The sequence below is a fragment of the Perissodus microlepis genome, chromosome 22, assembly GCF_051167445.1.
Source record: "Perissodus microlepis isolate ML-2025 ecotype Zambia chromosome 22, ASM5116744v1, whole genome shotgun sequence".
NCBI lineage: Eukaryota > Metazoa > Chordata > Actinopteri > Cichliformes > Cichlidae > Perissodus > Perissodus microlepis.
Genome location: NC_140481.1, coordinates 19,821,144 through 19,839,916, shown reverse-complemented (window position 1 = coordinate 19,839,916; position 18,773 = coordinate 19,821,144). Strand labels below are relative to the sequence as shown.

The following is an 18,773-nucleotide window of genomic DNA, read 5'->3' as shown; positions in this document are numbered from 1 at the left end:
AGAGGAAATGAAAGCTCAGACTTAGCCCCAAGCCTTTTCAAACTGCCCCAGTGTCTTTTGCATTGGGTTTTTGTCTGTGATTGTGTGTCTCTGTGTTAGTGTCCTTAAAAAAAAAAAAAGAATACACTCATGTTGTCTCTTTGTCTCCTTTTGTTAGACTCAAATACCGACATCACACACACACAGTTACATGTCCCTACATGCAATCAAATATGCAGAGATGCACACATAGTGTAAGGAAGTGAATGAATCTCAGTTATAATTGTGAAATAGCGGCCATAGCTGCTACCTCCTTCCTTTTTTTGCTCTTTGCATGGGTGCCATTAACATTTGAACTGTACTTCTACTTTTACTAATACCGTGCATCGATCCTCGTTGTTGTAAATGACAGGAATGTGACAGAAAGAACACAGGTTTACATATAAAGCAAGAAAGTGCAACAGCATTTTTTTTAAGCCTTTAACTAAAGTCGTTCTGCACCGGGGGGCCTGAAACTGAAACTGTGACTTCCTGGGTGACAGTTAAGATGATGGCACTTCAGACCATTTCAGATAGAATTTATAAATGCACCATTACATAGAGTTGAGTCAGATTACATTACAGTTTAGTCAGTTACTGAATAGAAATCACAGTGACAATTTGGTAATTAGTGTGTCTATATCAAGCATGTTAACTGGCCTGAATATAAAAATGAAAGCTAAAACACATGTTTAAATTCCATCATATAGTTTATTACTTTACAAAAAAAGTACAGCTAATTAGTTTTTGTAGCTAATTTTTTGTGTATTTTAAGAGTAAGGTAGTGTAAAGTAATTGAATTATTCACAATGTTACTGTATATATATGAAATCATGATTTCAATTGTAATCTAAACATGTTAATTTTTATATAAATTATATATATATATATATATGTATGTATATATATATATATATATATATATAATAAATGCATGATATTTATTACAATGAGCTGTAATTTTGTCAACTATATGATGTGTTTGGGCTCTAAGCTGACGGCGCAGATAAAGACAACTGGTGCAAAAAAGGCTTACGACGAGCTTGGAAAGTTCAAGTCTATGCATTGCTCTGACTTTATGTGGTGCGCTTTCGCTCGATGTTTTGACAGGCTGCTCGTGCAGGCCATCCTAACTTGCAAAAGACTTGAGACAACAGGCAGTGTCAGCGCCCATTTCAGTGAAATGTAACCACACTTTTCTGCTTTTAGGTTTGTCAGCTTAAGTGCAGCATGCCTCTTTGTTTGTGTGTGCCAGTACAGCATATGAGAGATAAGCTGCCCCCACCCCTCACGCTTTCACAGAAAGAGACCTCTCGTCTGGGTTGGGAATAGCAATAACGCATCACAAGTCAGAGCTTATCAGAGGTGTTGACTTTAATAATGGTGCCCCTTGTAATACTTACCCAAAGTCTCCCTGTATGTTCTTCATCTATTTCTATCTTTCTGTTTGTACATACAGTGGATGCAATGTTGGGCTCTCTTATATATACTCTACAGGGGATAACATGAGCGCTATATTTGCTTTGTGTGACTTACCTGTATTCACTTTTTACATGTTTATTTGGTGTCCATTTAAACTGACCCATATCCTGTGTGTATGTGTGAGAATGCGTGTAATTTCCTGGTTTGTCCCCCAGCAACCTCTGAGCTATGATCGCAGGAAGATTAGAGGAAGTTGTCGGTTCTCCGCTACACACATGCGCGCATACATACCTCTGCCTCCTCCCACGCTTTCACACTTCTACAAGAAATGGTAGTGGGGAGTGAATGAAAGGGTGAAGAGCAGCACTCCTTAGCAAACTAAAAGAATGCATTTCATTCATCGGCTGCTCTTAAAAGCCTCGTTAAGGACCCCGGAGAAGTAGAGAAGCTTACAGAAATGTGTGGCCACGTACTTCACACTTCTATTGGTGTTTATGGGTATCACATGACAAAGACCACGACAGGAAAACGTGACAGTCATGTGTCAAAGAACTCATCCCCACAATCGAAATCATTAAGACGCATAAAGTTTAAAGCACAACTGCAGGTTATTTGAAATTAAAAAAAAAGAAATCTAGCAGCTGATGGCAGGAGAACCCACACCACAGGCATCGAATGCTGCCTTTTAGTGTAGCTTTGGAACAGTGCAGTGGGTCCCCTCGGCGTGGGAAGCCAAACTGTGTTTTTTTGGCTTTTCGACTGGTACATTTGGTGTTTGTTAGATGTGTGTGCCTTCACTGTGTGAAGTTAAACTGTTTCTGATAGTTTCACAGTAAATCAATATCAATATCACTCAATTTTTCTGTCTTTCAAGCAAGCATAGAAAGCCAGAGTTCCTGCTTTGAAACTTTTGAAACATTTCAAGAGATGCAGCCTAAATTGTGAGCCTTTCAAATATGCACATTTGTGAGCGCAAGTGAAATAGATATTTGGGCATAAAATATGTATTATTGAGGCAATTCTTGGCACTGGTGTAGCGTGATATTGTGGTTTGGTCTTTGATTAGTATTCATATTTCACAGGGTTGTGGTTTTGACATGAGGCATCCTCATTGACTATTTCTTTTTTTCTCACTCCTCTTTTCATAGGGCACGTTTTTTTTTCACATTTCCTTTAAAAGGTCTTTTCAGTGCAGAAAACTTTTTTTGGTTTTGTTTTGCAGGATATGGAGGATGCCCTTCAGTTGAGTTTTCTATCGAGGGTGCCCTTTAATTAGTTTTCAGACACTGCTTTTGATGTGTGTGCTTCATTAGGCATTGAGGCTTAGGTATTTATGTTTTTATCCCAGTGTAACATACCTTTCATTGGCGTTCAAAAATTCGTTTTTAATGCATTCCGCTAGAGAATATTAATCTTTCGGTATCTACTAACTTTAGATTTTAAACTGGAGGATGGAGTGCGTGGTGTTCAGTTGATGCGTTGGGAGAATATGAATGAGTTTTTAATGAAGTTGGATTATTTTTAAATGATGTAAATGTTAGATCCAAATGATGGAACTCATCTTTTTAAGCAGATATAAAACAATCGTTTTTTATGATTATTTACAGCCATCCCTTATTCAGCGAGATGTAATTGTTCATTCAATCAGTCTGTTGGAGGGCTGTGTGAACGTGCATTTATTGTGTTTCTTCGATTGAAAATTTTCTTTTCCTTTTATATCTTTTAGTGACGTTTTCAAACTCTGCGAGACATTTTCCCTTTGAAGATTAATTCAAAAGTGTGATTAACTATGTTGACATGTGTTTTCCCTTTCTGCGCGTTTGCGTTTTTGTCTGTCTCATTGCCAGCCTGTTTCTCCTGCCAGCCAGTTAGCAACAATTAATTACACGCACTCCTTGTGCGCTGGCGGTTTCCATGCTGCTGCATGTTTGAAACCATGCTCTCTCTCTCTCCCTCTCATGACAGGTGTATGACTTATTCTTATAGTCACAAATGAGAGAAACACACAGCAAATAGCTTTAGTCCATCATTTGCACATCACAAAAAAATGGCAAAGGTGACATCGTCAGTGGTAATGGGAAAGAGACGGGGAGAGATCCATTTTTAAAGCGGCTTTCTTAGACGTGACCACACACACATGGTATGCTCCCCACACACATTCGCTCGCAGACAGAGTATGCTCCGAGGACCATAGCAGGGGAGCCGTGTCTGTATATGAGTGTGTATGTGTGTGTATATAAAGTTAAAATCCAGACAGCCATTCCAACGGCCAGACTATTGAGTCTTATAAACTCTCAGGTCACAGATTATTGAAATAGCAGAAGAGATATATAGTCTGTGCCTGTGTGTGTGTCTTCTGTTTCACTATTTTACTAAAACTGCACAAATTGTTTTATAAGAACCAGAAATCCAAACACATGTGAAAGTGAATGGTAATGGCTGTGACATAATGAAATAATGCAGATGTGCAAGAAAGATTTGGATGCAGATATGTATGTGTTTATGCATCATCTTTCTTTGTGTGTGTCCGTGCTGTCATAGTGATTTATTTCAGTGTTATTTAAACTTGCACTGAAAACTTCACAGCAATGCCCTGGGAGGTAACCTTTTATAGTAGTATAACACTTGATGTCTTTTTGTGTTGGGAAGTCTAACAAAATATACTTTAGTTTGATTTACTAAGGCCCCAGGCAGACAGCGTTAGGCACCACATGCAACCACCTGGCAGCCACTGGTTGCTAGGGAAAAACACGTATTTCCGAACTAGTTGTAGTGAATGCTGTCATTCGCTGTGATATCGATTGCTAAGCTTCAGTTACACAGTCCTAGAGACTGGTCAGTGACCACCTGGTAACCACTGGCGTTCCCTGACCAGTTGGTAAGTTGTTTAGCCAGGTTCTGTTGTGAGGTGAAATTGGTCGCAAAAAGGTATTCGGTGTTGTACTGAAAACCACCTTAGGCAAATAGTCAGCCTGTTCTCACTCCCGAGGCGTAACATCCTGACGATTTGTCACGTCCCGCGGCGTTCCTGAGGAACACAAAAGTTGACCTTCCAAACGGTTCTCATGTCTCCTCATTTTTTTCCGATCTCGTCATTTAGGGACGTGTCGGGTGCCCGGAAGCGTAATATGTTGACAATTTGTCACCTAGCGTAAAATATTAAGTTTTGGGAGTGAGAACGTGTTGAAATAGTAGTTAGCATGGCAGATGATGACTTGTCTCCGAACACTTGCCAACTACTCAGTAATTAGTTCAGAAGCTTTGAAAAGTGTGACTCAAACAGAGAAACATCTTCCAAAAGGTGCTGGTTTCACTTTGAAAACAAATAGTCTCTGTTTCGAGTTTCAGTACCGCTGGGTGGTTAGTTAGTAGCAAACTATTCCTAGGTTTTTGGTGCAGCACCCTCTTAGCGACCAATTTCACCCAGTGACAGACAGCAACCTAAAGCAAGAAGTTGAGGATTACAGCTTTTCCCCTCGTAACCAAGCTCTTGGGGGTTGCTGGACTGGGTCTGTGTGACTGAGGCACACAGGCCTAATCTCCAGTAATCTCGGTAGGAAACAGTTTACATTCTTTAGAAGAAGTGAGTAACCTGTGTTTTCACCCACCTGTGGCTTCTGGTGTTCACTTCAAAATAATGTTTTTATGGACCAAATGAAGACAGAAATTTAACTCTTTTCAATTAACAGATCACTTAAAAGAATCTTGTTTGTTGAATTTTCTCTGCTAGAACAGTGGTTTGAATCCCAAAAAGCTTTGTAGCCAAAAGATAGTGCTTGCACTGGACAGCTGCCAGTTATTTTTGTATGTCTGCATGTGGTGTTAAGCAGTGTTCTGCCTTTCCTCCCCAAAGGGTTAGGTAGCCCTCCTACCGAGTATTAGACACAGACGCACATACACACAGCACACACAGTACAGTGTTTCCCAGACCCTGTGTGGTGCAGTAATCCCATGTAGTTATTCAAGGTCAGACTCCTCTAATAGACTTTTAATAAAGTTTGTGTTGGGGGGAAGGGGGGCGTTGAGGGGAGGGAGGGGGGGTGTTGTTTGTGTGTGTACAGGATAGACACAGTCATATTTGAGCGTCTGGAATCTGTGTCTGGCGGATAGTTTTAGCACAATATATAACAGGGTAAATTCAGCCTAACAGCATTGGTTTATTTGATAATAGAAGATTTATTTTACAATTAATTTTATAATAGCAGTAACTGGGATGTCTCGACATATCATTTGAATACTTGTCGGAAAACTATAAAAGTGTCAGTGATAGTTCTGATAAGAAGGCACTATTGGTATTATGTGTATCCTGGATCTTAATGGGTCAACCCAACCTAGACATGTGACTAATGTTAATGGCATGATACATAATCAATCAATAATTAATCCGTTTCCAAAGCAACCGCACCCCGAGGCTGTTCTAAGGGGCTCATTGTATTGTAATGGCCCCTGTGCAACTGTAGTGAGAGCTTGGACTTTACCAGGGGTGCCCTTTGGTACAGATCGTGCTAATAATGTTTAAAAGCGCGATCAGGTAGCCAGGCAGGAAGGCTCCAAAGGTGTAAACAGCAGCCTGTCAGTAAATTAGTTATGGAGACAATTTCTTGGCACAGCCAAGATGGAGGGTGTTGGTTCTAGACGTGTTAGAAGTCTCTGCATTTTGCCGACCGTGTGGTCTAGTTTGCTTCACTGACTGATAACCTCCAGCTTGCACTGGGCTGGTTCAAAGTGGCATGAATGACAGTTGGCACCTCCAGTCCAGAGGCTTTTGGTTTCAATGAAAGAAGCCTGGGTTGCTTTGCTGGATCCAAGGCGAAGGAAGTTGGGATTTTGTTGACAAGTAGAGGAAAGGTAATGAGGGAGATTGACAAACTTGAGCGACAATTTACTGACTGATCTACCTCCCCAGTCTCACCTTTGCCTGGATTTAAACATCTTGCTCTACTTTAATCTGGAATCTGGGCTGCTGAGACTGCTGAATAAGTGGCAGAAAACTAATTAATGATGGGTGGATTAATCAATAAACGTATCAGTGGACCGTTTTTGGAAGTGTTTTGCATCTAAAGTTTTTGAGACAAAATCAAGGTGGAGTGAGCAAGTATCTTTGAAGGATTAGTTAGATGTGCATAGCAAGCACAGAAAGAACAGCGAGGGTTACAGTGCGTTCTTCTTTTATTTAAAAAAACAAAAAACAAAATCTTCCTACATTTAATGATAGCTATCTGCCTGTCAGTCACGTAAAGGGATTGCTGTGCTCTAGAGAATTACACCTTTACACGCATGCACATGTACAAACACATCAACACATCAAGGTTCACGTAAGGATAGGCCAGGAGCGAGGGGAGGAGCGAAAAAGAGATTGAGGGAACGACAGGCAGGGGGTGGGAAATGGATAAGAGATTAATTGAGAGAATGGTGAATGAAAGATGGACAGATAGGGAGAGGAGGAGAAGTGAGGTGTGTTTGTGTGTGCGTGAGTGAGAATTGGACCCATATAGCTAGGAGTAAGAGGGGAGCCATCTAGAGAGGGTGAAGAAGAGGTAGAAACAGAAAGGGAGGCTCATAATGAGAGAAAGGTATTGAAATGTGAACCTCTGATTAAGTTTGACATTTAAGATGACATATTTTGCATGCTGTTACCCCATTACAAATGAGTCCTACACTGTGGTAGAGTGGGTCTGCAACTGAGACTACGTGTGTGTGATTTGCTTGGCAGGAAAGAATTGGGCCCCTGCTACACAGCAGACGAAGAGAGAATGTGTAAGTAAAAATTCTGGCATTGATTAGGGACCTGGTAGTCAGCTGAAAGCTTTTAGTCTTAAAATGGCAGGTGGACTCTGTCTCGCGGTGGTTTTATGTTGTCCTCCTCTTTCTCCCTATTTCTGTTTGGCTCTCGAACCACCCTCCCTACTTTCAATTAGACTCCTGCCTCTGCAAAATCAATTCCCAGCTGTTACTGGTTCTCCCGATAAAAAAAATCCTCCCCTTGGCCAACTTTCTCTCCCTTATCCCCGTGTTTCTCGAAGAGGCCAGACACGCCCGCACTCCCATCCAGGACGCGAACGGGGCGCAGCGCAGCATCGTGCGCTCGCGACCATTTCCTATTATTGCTCCGCCGCTCTAAATAGGCTCGGTTTCACGGGGACTGATCTGTTTCGTCTCAGTGGGTACTAAACCGTTTACTTGCACGCTTTCATTAATATTGTCTTCAGCTGCTTTCATTCACTGGCTCATAACCTAAAGCTACAAGGCACTGCAGCGTGACTGCCATTTTGTGCATCGGTGGACTTCCTAGAAGAAATAATTGTCTAAATAAATGACTGCTGAGTGATACAAGACATTCGTGAGAGCCTTAACAAATGCAGCAACATTTTTTGAACATAAAATTGAAGCGATTAACAAAAATTTTTTTTCTTGTCTTCTTTTATTTGAGAAGTTAGAGTTGCTCTTTTTGGCAGTAGCGCATCATGATAAGGTGATCGTGTTATTTTCAATTTTTTACTGAAAGAAAAAACATTTCTACACTGACACAAAGTTGCAGTTTTAAAAAGGAAATTTCTGAAATGTTGACTTAGTGTGAACACTCCTTTCTGCGTAATGGACCCGAAAGTGAGCACGTCTTTAAAACCACTCATGTGTGATGCATACATGAGCCATACCGGATCCAGTCTCAGATATGAAGCTGGAAATGCAAGTGTCTGATAGCCACAAGATGTATGAATATTCCAGCAGCTCTAATGAGGAAGCTCAGAGGAGCCTGCTCTCACATTTCTGCAAAGTCAGTCATTGTCTGTGGTTTTCTCAGCTAAACTTCCACACACAGACTCAGACCCAGACCAAGATATTTGGGAAGCGATTGTTTTGCTAAATTAGTCAAAATAAACCTGAGTTCAAATTGCGGCTTGCAGAATTGTTTTAAACCCCATAGTCATTATATTGCAGGCTGTACGAGGGGTGCCCAGCAGGAAGCCTGACCTGTAGCATGACTCGATCTTCAGTGTTCAAAATAGGCCCGAAATGTGGTAGAATCTCTTTAAAGCATTCAGTAATGAGTTTGCTTTTGTGGGTATGCAGTGACTTTGAAGGATGATAAAAGGTGGTTTATGAAATATACCTATGAAGTGATGATAAACACTGATTTTTTGCACATGCAGAATGTGAACTTGTTTTGGACATCACAGGAAGCTTTATATTCAAATCATCTACTGTTTTTTTATGTGTGTGTGTGTGTGTGTGTGTGTGTGTGTTGGGGGGGGGGGGTGTGTGTGTGTGTGTGTGTCTTGTTAGTATGTGGAGCTTATCTGCTCCTTGCCTCTTTCCTTTTTCTCTCCTCCTATTCTCCCTTTCTTTGCTCCTGTCTATCCATTTCCCAAGACAATCAGCCTTTTTTCCTTCTTAAAACAAGAAAACACATTTGTGTTCCCATCTAAAACCTCTCATCCCCTCCAAATGTCTACGCACCTTCCTTTTACCTCCCTTTCACAGTGCTAGGATTCTTATTCTAATTAAAAGTCCTTACCCACCATCTCCCTCGTGCGTTTCTTTCTCCCTGACTCGTACCTCTCCTTCATGTGCATCTTACTTACCCGTAAGTTGTTCTATCTTTTCCAAATCTCACAAAGTTCCAGTAAATCAGAAGAGAGGAACAGAGATGGCACCGCGAGAAGAAAGCGAGGACAGATAATGAGGAGCAGGAGAGATAGGGACAAAGAGGGGGAGAGGATGACACGAAGAGACAGAAAGCAGCGCATCAAGAAAGAGAAAGAAAAGCCAGAGAGAAGTCTGTCTTTGTAATAAGACCTTGCCTTTAGCTTTATTTCTTCATATGTTGCACATTAATCCTTTGTTTATGAAAGATGGAGATGCCAGCTACAGCTGTCCCACGGGGAGGGAGAGAGCACAGATATCTGGAGGCAGCAGGGATATGTGGATGTGTTGAGATTCAGTATCAAACCCATCCATTACCGTGACTCAATAATATGCATTTAGAGAATTAGCTTGGAGTCACTGTGTAAAATGGTTGAGATGTACTCGTAATCTGTTTTCCTCCATTAGAGAGATCTAACTTTGTTCTCTGAATGACAAAGGCCTCTTTTGATTTCTTATGAGTCGCATGAAAATTCATTGCCAGGCTGGCGGTGCACTAAGATGCCGTAAACATGATGTGGTTGAAATGGAGTAAGATATTGTTTATATAACATAATTAAAGCAACATGTGTTAGACCCCTACAAAACGCATGACAAACGACAGGATTGACCTCCGTTGTTGTTCGTAGCGTTAAAACAAGCTGATTAATTTGTTCTTTTTGTGACAAAGATTGTGTGAATGGCCAAATTAATTGCCGACAATTAATCACTGGAGTAAGTGAACAAGCAGAATTGACAAACCTTTGTTGATTACAGCCCCTCAAATATGAGGGTTTGTTGCAGATATCTTTGGATTTTTGACTGATGACAAGGCAAAACAAGAAATTTGAACACGTCAGCTCTGATTCTGGAAAAGTCTTCTTGTAAATAACTGACGTAAAAGCAAATGCTGTTTAGCGTGCATGCAAGCGCTTGGTTGAAAATACCTGCTGGTTTGAGTTTGCACTGCTCGAATACGATGACATTTTTGAAGTTGATTTATAGCGCTTCTCTGGAAAACACGAGCGAGCCACACACAGAAACGCTGAGATGTAGTGAAAGAGTAAGTTTCACAACATAGTTCCCCAACATGGTCCTCCGTCTGCCACGTGCTTCTGAAACTTACCATACTCCTGTTGCTGCGTCTTTCAGCAGTTGTCGTCGGATGATTATTGGCAATTTTAGATAAAAGCCTCACTGGCGTTGGGACTAATTGTAGTTGATGGAAATGATTAGCTGTCACATTTATCTTTGCTGAGGTATTGAGGCCAGTGTGGTGTATAAGGGCTAATTGTAGCTAGTAGCAGTAGTTGTTATGCGGTATGTTGTGGTGGGTTGTACCTAATTGTAGTTGATAGTAATGGTTCCAGTCTGTGTATACAGCCTGGAGCAGACAAAAGCTCTGCTGCGACATTGAGAGACACACACACACACACACACATATATATACAGATGCTTACACCCAAAAAACACACAGTCGGGCCTTTAAACACACACCTCTGCTTCCTGCCCGCATGCAATAAAAGTGGCACTGAAGTATGCATAAGACCAAATGATTCCAGCGTAAATAAATGAAGGCTACAGAATCATTCCTTCTACTTGCTGCTGTGTTAATGCAATAATTGTCATCACCGGGGAACTTACTAAGTCACCAGTCGGATGGATCATACAGGGCATACGGAAACATAGTTTAGGTCAGTCAGTGCTTCTTAGGTCGGGGTTTCAGCTTCATTGCTTTACCACAACGATCTGTAGTTTTCCACTGTGTGTGTGTTTGTGTGTGTAAATGATGAATTCTGACTGGGTGTGGTCGACATCAGATGAGATTTTCCCCTGCTCCCTGCACTCACTCACACTCTCCCGCTCCCTCTCTTTCCCTACACACACACACACACACACACACACACACATGCACAGGGCGAGTGCCAGGGCTGGTCTAGGCGTGGGCCCTTGCAGACATAAATGCTTTATTTTAATAGTTGTATGGCAGAGAGAGAGAGAGAGTGGGAGAAAAAAGGCAAATACTACAAAGGCCACAGAGAGATTGGATTCAACAAAAACAGCACCCCTCTCTCATTTTCTGTTTTGCTCTTCTCTCTATCTCTGTTTATTAAGTATTTTCTAATCCTCTAGGTAACAACAGAACGCTGCCCAAATATGGGTATTTTCACTGTGCATCATCACCCGATTATGGATTTTCAAACTTATTCTCATATTTTCTTTAGCAGTGTATGTCTCTCTCTGTGTGTGTGTGTGTGTGTGTGTGTGTGTGTCAGTTCTCTCACGCTTTAACTGTTTGCAGGTTGCTATCAGTAAATAACAACAAGCTTTTGTCTCTCACAGATGCTCACAGGGTGGTGCACATGCTTTCTGGGTTTATCATCAAATAATGCATTACTCACACATAAAACCCTCAAAGACATCCAGTGTCTTCCCCCCTCATATTGCATTGATCTAAAAGTGATCAGTTTTGGCGTCAATCAGGCGTCGGTTGGGTTTGACTTTGTTTATGACCAAAAGAAATGGGTGTACGGGTTCTCCGGGTTGACTGTGCAACCCCGAATATGAACCGAATGACCACAAATAAACACAGATGCGCGTGTATGCGCACGCACGCACACACTTGTGCAAGGAAGACAAAAAAAGAGCAAAAAAACAAAACGCATGCAGCATCTCCCTGTCACGACTGTTGTGAACGCTACAACCACAATTGTTCCCCTTTTGAACAAAAGAAAGATTATGGTTTAACATAAAACACATGTTTGGTTATTTGATGGCTTTGTACAGTGATTATAAGGGAAGGGGGGAGGGGGGGGGGAGGGCAGGAACAGAAAGAAAACATTTAATGATGGAATTACTTAAGTTATTGTTGCAATTATTCTTGCATGTGAAAGAGGGCAACGCAAAATAAAAAAATGACTTGGCACTTCAATTCTTTGATATTGGTGTTTTACACAAGGATGCGCAAGCAGGAAAAAGGTGAAAGGTCGAGAGAGAGAAAGAGGATGAGTGGGGCGGGACAAAAGTAAAATGTGACATGGTAGGCAATCAAAAGAGGAAACCGAAGGACACGAGGTGATGCAGATAAAAGTGTGAGAAACAGTGAGAGAAATGAGAAAATGAGAATTTGCAAGCCAGAAAATGAATGAAAGGTTAAAAAAACACCCAAAAAAGCAAAAAACGAGAGGAGCAAAATGGGAAGGAGAAATTTGGAGCGCTTGAGGGAATGAATTGCAGTCTGCCGCCTCCCTCATCCATCTTTCTGATATGGGGCATTCGGTTTGATGTGGTTGTGCGTTGGCCATTCTCCCCGTCTCCTCTCCTTCATCTGTCTCCCCCGTTTCTCTCCGCGCCTCACCCTCCTCTCCCCTCGCTGTCTCTCCCGTCTCTCTGATATGGTTTGGGTTCTTGATGTGGTCACGTGTTGGAAGATTCTCACGGATGGTTTCCATAACGATAAAAAGATTCACTCCCCAGTTGGGTTGAAAAAGGAAAAAAAAAAAAGTTGTACGATGGGTGCTTTTTTTTGGTGGGGGGGTGGCCGTCACATTTCAGCAAGCACCCGCCCTCCCAAAAAAAAAAAATCCTGAAAAAGAAAAAAAAAATCTCTCGCAGCTGAGATGTTTCTGATTTGTTGTGTCTGTTTTTCTTTGACGAGGTTTGTGGTCGAGGATTGTCGCAGATTTTGGTGTTCAAAGAAGTCTGTAAATTAAATCAAAGCTATTTTGCGCACATACTGTTCATCATTGTCAGATAATTGTATTTGTGTGCATGTGTGGCGTTATATGCAGAATATTACTGAAGTTTGAAAGGCTCTGTATCTTTTAGTGTCTTGAGGGAAGTCAGCTTGCTGTTTTTTATCCCCAAGCTCCTTCTTCTTCCTCCCTTAATACATGGTAACAAATCATAATTTTCTGTTTCTTCTATTTTTCATGTTTGTAGAAATGGTGAGGAAGAAGAATCCCCCTATCCGGAGTGTGGGAGGCGAGGAGGAAGAGGAAGAAGAAGGGAAGAGGCCAGCGGGAGACGAGGAAGAAGAAGGCGAGGAGGAAGGGAGAGTGGGAGCAGAGGCCGAACGAATAAACCGACCCTCTGAGCCGGAATCCTCCGAGCGGGTCAGAGGAGATGAGGAGCAGCAGGAGGAGGAGGAGGAGGGGGGAGAGAGCGAGTGCATTTCCTCGTCTGTCTCTCCCTCGTCTGTCGGCGATCGCTACGGTAATGAGGAGCGAGGGGGGAGGAGAGGAGGAGGCAGGGGAAGGGCAAAGCAAGGAGGAGCAGCGCTGACGGACAGGCCGGAGAGCCAGTCGGAGCCTGAGGACGGGGACAGAGCGGTAGAAGAAGGGGAGAGAAGCGACAGAGAAAGGGGGGAGGCAGATCATCTCACCCCTCCTCTCCTCTCTGCCCCGCACCTCCTCCCAAGACAGGAAGGAGGGGAGGAGACCACGACCGATACCCCTCCGCTTTCCTCCAGCCCCTCTCCTAAACTCCAGGACTTCAAGTGCAATGTGTGTGGCTATGGTTACTATGGCAACGACCCGGCTGACCTGGTGAAGCACTTTCGGAAGTATCACCTGGGACTGCACAACCGCACACGGCAGGATGCTGCTCTGGACACACACATCCTGGCACTCCACAACATGGCTCCCCAACACACACCTATTGGTAACTTCAGCTTTCTCTTTCCAGCGCTTATTATAGAAATGAGTTTTAAATGGAGAATGAAATGTATGACCCTAAAGACCTGAACAATCATAGCAAATATGAACCAGTACAGGAGAAAACTGCCAAAAATACATATGAGTTCATGTATTTCATATATATATACTTTGAACTTGAAAAAACATAGCAGTTACTTAGAAAAACAGCTTGTTGATTCTGAGTCTAGTTTTCCTTCTTCCCAGATGTCAGGCTAGTTCTCACATTTTTTTTTTGCCTCAAGCAGCTTGAGCCCTCTTTGTTTATCTGTTTCTACCAGTTTGACCCCTTCTTGCATTTCTCATGTCAGACATACAGGCGGGACAAGGGCAGAGGAGCCAAGCCAAAGACTTGGGGAAGACAAGACCAGAGATACAGAGTCAGCAGCATAGGACAGTTATGATGAATGGCACATATGACGTACAGGTAAGTACTGGGTGTGAAATACTCATAAAAGTGTTTAAAATACTCCATACTTTAATAACTGAATATATTAAAAAAAACAAACACTATGTGCTGTAAAATAAAAACCTCCTCAGTCCCACAGAAAGCCTTAATTTTTGGAGCTGATTGGCTTTCATAAAAGTCAGTGTGGTATTCCAAAGTACTATTTTTCTTGAAGTTTGCCAATTTTGGTATCTGTGGCCCATTTTCCACAGTATGTTCTCAGATTTGGTGACTCTCATCCTGCCAGCATGCCAGACTGCAAAAAGCATTTCTTTTCCCATTAATTTGGAGCTTCCGCTCAAAGTACCAGGAAATTTAACTCCCAAGGATTTTTCTCTCACGGATCCTAAGCCATCCAGACATGCTTCAGACGGTTGACTGTCTATATTTCCAACCCTTGAAATGTCGTGTGTGTGCGATCAAAAATGTTAAGTGCTGCAAGCCTCACCCAGAAATTTCTGTACCTATTGAAAAGTATTAATCTCCCGGGGAGTTTTTTTTCTTTTCTTTTGTTCAGGGGTAGAATAATTTCCCCGCAGTAGAAATTGTTAACCGTTAATAGCCCCTGGTGTTAGTTCCTGCAGCGTGGAAGCTCTCATAAGCCGTTTTTCCACCACAGGAACTTTTCCCAGGGTCTAGAAACTTTTGGAGGGACTCAATATATTTCCATTTGTCAAGTAGCCTAACTGCAGCGTTTTGTCTCATCTCACAGTCATTTGAGATGGTCTTTTACTTCAAGGTATTCCGCAGAATTTGTTGAGTATTGCTTGTAAATACCACATTGTAACTCGGGCCATCATGTCTGATTCAGAGCGCAAGAACGAGAGAGGGAATGAGAGAGACTGAGCAGTTGTGGTCAAGCATGCTAGAAAGTGAATGTGAACAAACCCATGAATCAGACAAACCAAACTTTATTTTCTGGTTGTTTCTCAGTGGTTGCGTTCTGAAGTAGTGATAAACAGGCTTATATTGTTTCACAACCCTACGGGAAGGTGCGTGGTTAGATTTTTTTTATAACCAAAGGGGAGGCTTCAGCCTGTCTGCCGTGGATGCTCTGTCTGTGTGTGTATGTGCGCGGAAAAGAGGCATGATGGAACGTCATCTAAACTTTTTCAGACGTCCCACATGTTAAAACAGCTAAAGTGATGGGCCTGGTCTTTTCTTTACCGCAGTGGAAATGTAGAGAAACAATGACAAGGATCAGGGTGTGAGCTCCACACAAAGAAATAGTAAAGAAACATGTATTTCTGATGTGTATTTCCTGTTAGGCTTATAATAATGCTGTTATTACACACGTACAAATGATGTTATTTAAATATACTTTTATTTTGCACATGCCACGTATTTATACGGATCAGGTATAAATCAAGTAAACTTTATGTAGTGTGAGAAAAATGTGAAAGTGGCCACTTTGACATCATCTGAGTCATCTGCGTATAAAACATAAAAGTTTACTGTTGGAAGCAAAAGTGAAACTTTTTAAAGTTGTTGTTGTATTTCTTTTCCACGTGGGTTACCTTGGAAACAGATTTTTTTTAAGATAACAAACACAAGTTGACGCACTTATGCCTCGACTAGAACTGGTGTTAGAGATTATGGCAGGGCTCCGGCACATTTGATATAATCTTATAATTAATTATACAACAATTTTCTTTTATTTTGTGGTAAAACAGTAACATCAGAAATATGCACTTATGGATGCAATGCAGTCTCAGTCTTGTTTGCATATGTTTAATGCGCACCTTGTGTGCACCAACATGCACTAATAAAACTGGCGTAAAGTTCTAAAAGAAAACTCAAAAATGTTGCAGTAATTTCATTTACATCAAAGTTACAGTTATTAAATTTGTGTCATAATAACTTGAAGAAGTGTGACATACTGTATATGAAACATTTTATGTAATCATAGTTAAAAACTTTGATCCAATACAAGTAACACTGATTGAGTTAACAGTTCGCTGTAATCACAGTTGTAATAAATCTGCTAAGTTAGGCTCATAACTGAATGGAATAATTTATTGGGTAGAGCAATCTGCAACTGATTTGTAACATAGGGTGTGCCTTATTTGGACAGGGAGGCATTGTGCTGCAAGTTATAAAATTTTATAGACTGACAGATGGATAGACACAGAAAGGGAGACAACCGGGGCACCTGGCAGACAAGTCGCGCATATGGGGGTATGCATAGTCAAGCGTACGTGCGCGCGCACACGAAAGCCATAGTGTCGACTTCCCAAATCTTTTGCAGGGAATGCATGCGTAGACAAATGCTCGCATGTGCACCACATCCATGATTATAGCTGTTAAATAATTCAATAAAATCCATGCTCATCCCCATATTGAGGGCTCATTTTATAAAACTAGGTGAATGAAGGGGATGCTGCAAACTTGCAGTTGCAACTAAAAATTCCTTCTACAAGGTGAATGTCGTAGATGTACTCAAACTTCTAATCATAAATAATCAAAACACATTTTTAAAAAAGAGATGCGTTTTGTACCTGACATCAACAGATTACCGAATCAATCTGAGGATAAAAGTAGTTTTCAATAATTTTGTTCTTTGTGTTACCAGGCGTCCGTAATCAGTGAAATCAGCAGCGCCAGTATTGATTTGCGGTGCATGTTAGTACTGAACATTAAAGCCTCAGACTAACTGCTCATGTGTCTGCTATTTTTACCTCAAGAGCCACGAAGTTTAAATGAGATCTTAAATCAGATCAGTGATATCTAATCACCTATCAGTTTAGCAGTATTTTCAACAATAACCTACAGGTTCGCTTGGAAAAAATTTTTTAATCGTCAAATGTTTACAATATGCTGTAAATATAAGCTCATTTTTGGCAATAACTGAGTTAAGGATTAGGATTTCGAGTATTCATGAACTGTGATGTTTTTGTGTGAAAGATTTAGTGGGATGATTCAACAAACGTGCGTTTGTGTGTGTATGTGTGTGAAGAATAGTGAAGGAGTTTAGTTTCATTTAAACCAGCAGCCTGTAATGATCTAAAGTCACGTAATGGACACAGTAATACACATACGCGCGCAGACACGCACACACATACGCACACCGAATCAGAAATAGAAAATCCAGTGGGCTTAAGTCGTCATTATGAAGAAAAAGTGAAAGTATATATATACTTAAAAAAAAAAAAAAACGAATGAAAGGGGTCTCTATTCTCTCCATCCCTCACTCACTTTTTCTCTCTCTCCCGCCCACGTTTGGAAAATTCCATGTTGTCATTTGCTAAGACAAGATTCCATGTCAACCAATGAGATTCCAGACCCCCCCCAAAAAAGTCATAGTGGAGAAAAGGGAGAAGGAATGAGTGAGAGTGCTCGAGATGGAGGAGGAAAGGAGAGAAGGTAGTGACAGAGGCAGACGGAGTACCAGTAGTTATAATCGGCTGTTAGGGAGTGTAATGAAACAGCTGTCAGACATATTTAACTGTCTTCTTCTCTCCTGGTTCTCCATTTGTCTCTCTTATCATGTCTTTGTCTCTCCTTCACCTTCTCCTCTGCTCTGCCCTCTTTCTTTGATTTGTCTTTCTTAGTCTCTATTACTTTATCTAATCCATTTTTCTCCAACTTCTCAATTTGCTTCCCGGCTCTCTTTCGCCTCTTTCCTTTTCTGCAGCTCTGTTCTTCAACTTACAATTTTTTCTTTCATCTTGTCCCATTCGCCCTTTGCCTCTTTTCTTTCACTCTGTCCCTGTCTCATGTCTGTCGGTCATGTCTTCCTGCACATTCTGCCTGGTGAAATTACTTGATGCTTTGCTCTTTGCTAATTGTCTGGGCAGGGTCTGTTGGATGAGATAATTGTTGAATTTCTGTCGTGAGATCACGTACAGTAATGACTCTCATTTAGACTTGAACATTTATTTTCTTTAGCTGAGTTGACGTGTACCATCTCACGGTTAATTCTTTGTACAAATATTACTTTTTCCACCCTTTTTGGCAAAATGATTGCCTTACTGTCACTCTTGTCGTCTATGAAAGTTCAGATTTTCAGCTGTCCTATGAACTGATTGTAGTTTCTTTAAAAAAAAAAAGACAAACACACAGAGAGAAAAAAATCTTTTACACCTTTCATCATAAAAAAAACTACAAATTTCCCTTTATCTTACCTTCACTCCCACTTTTAATCCCAATACAGTTTAACCATAAGCATAAAACTAGGCAAATAAATAATTTAAATAGTTTTGCGTGTCTTAAAAACTAATTTCTGTGCTAGATTTTGGGAAAAAATCCCAAACAACAGACGGTATTTGTATAACATGAACACAAAATAGTAGTAGACACAAACTTGTATCTCTTGTTATTTAAAAAAAATCCAAGTATGAAAAATATATAAACATATACAACCTGTCAAACTCACACAAAAAAAACCGCATGCTAGCGATCCATTATACTAGAAAACATGACATAAAAGCTGAACAGAACAATCCCCGCTAATCTGTTCTTGACACCAATTGACGTAACTGCCATGCTGCACATTCGCTGATTCTGAGATCTAATTCCTAGTATTGAAACGATAAACAAGAGCATTGCGTCTGTTTGGCGTTCTGTTA

The 18,773-nt window shown here is 41.1% G+C and overlaps 1 protein-coding gene across 3 annotated transcripts in view; it reads left to right on the top strand.

Moving 5' to 3' along the window:
- The window catches only part of trps1 (trichorhinophalangeal syndrome I), a 122,275-nt gene that overhangs the window by 36,949 nt on the left and 66,553 nt on the right, over positions 1-18,773 (top strand). For all 3 annotated transcript variants that reach the window (XM_084920106.1, XM_084920108.1, XM_084920107.1), the window contains exons 3-4: positions 13,006-13,725; positions 14,069-14,184. In XM_084920106.1, coding sequence (XP_084776232.1) covers positions 13,006-13,725; positions 14,069-14,184 — 836 coding nt within the window. The remainder of the gene's footprint in view (positions 1-13,005; positions 13,726-14,068; positions 14,185-18,773) is intronic.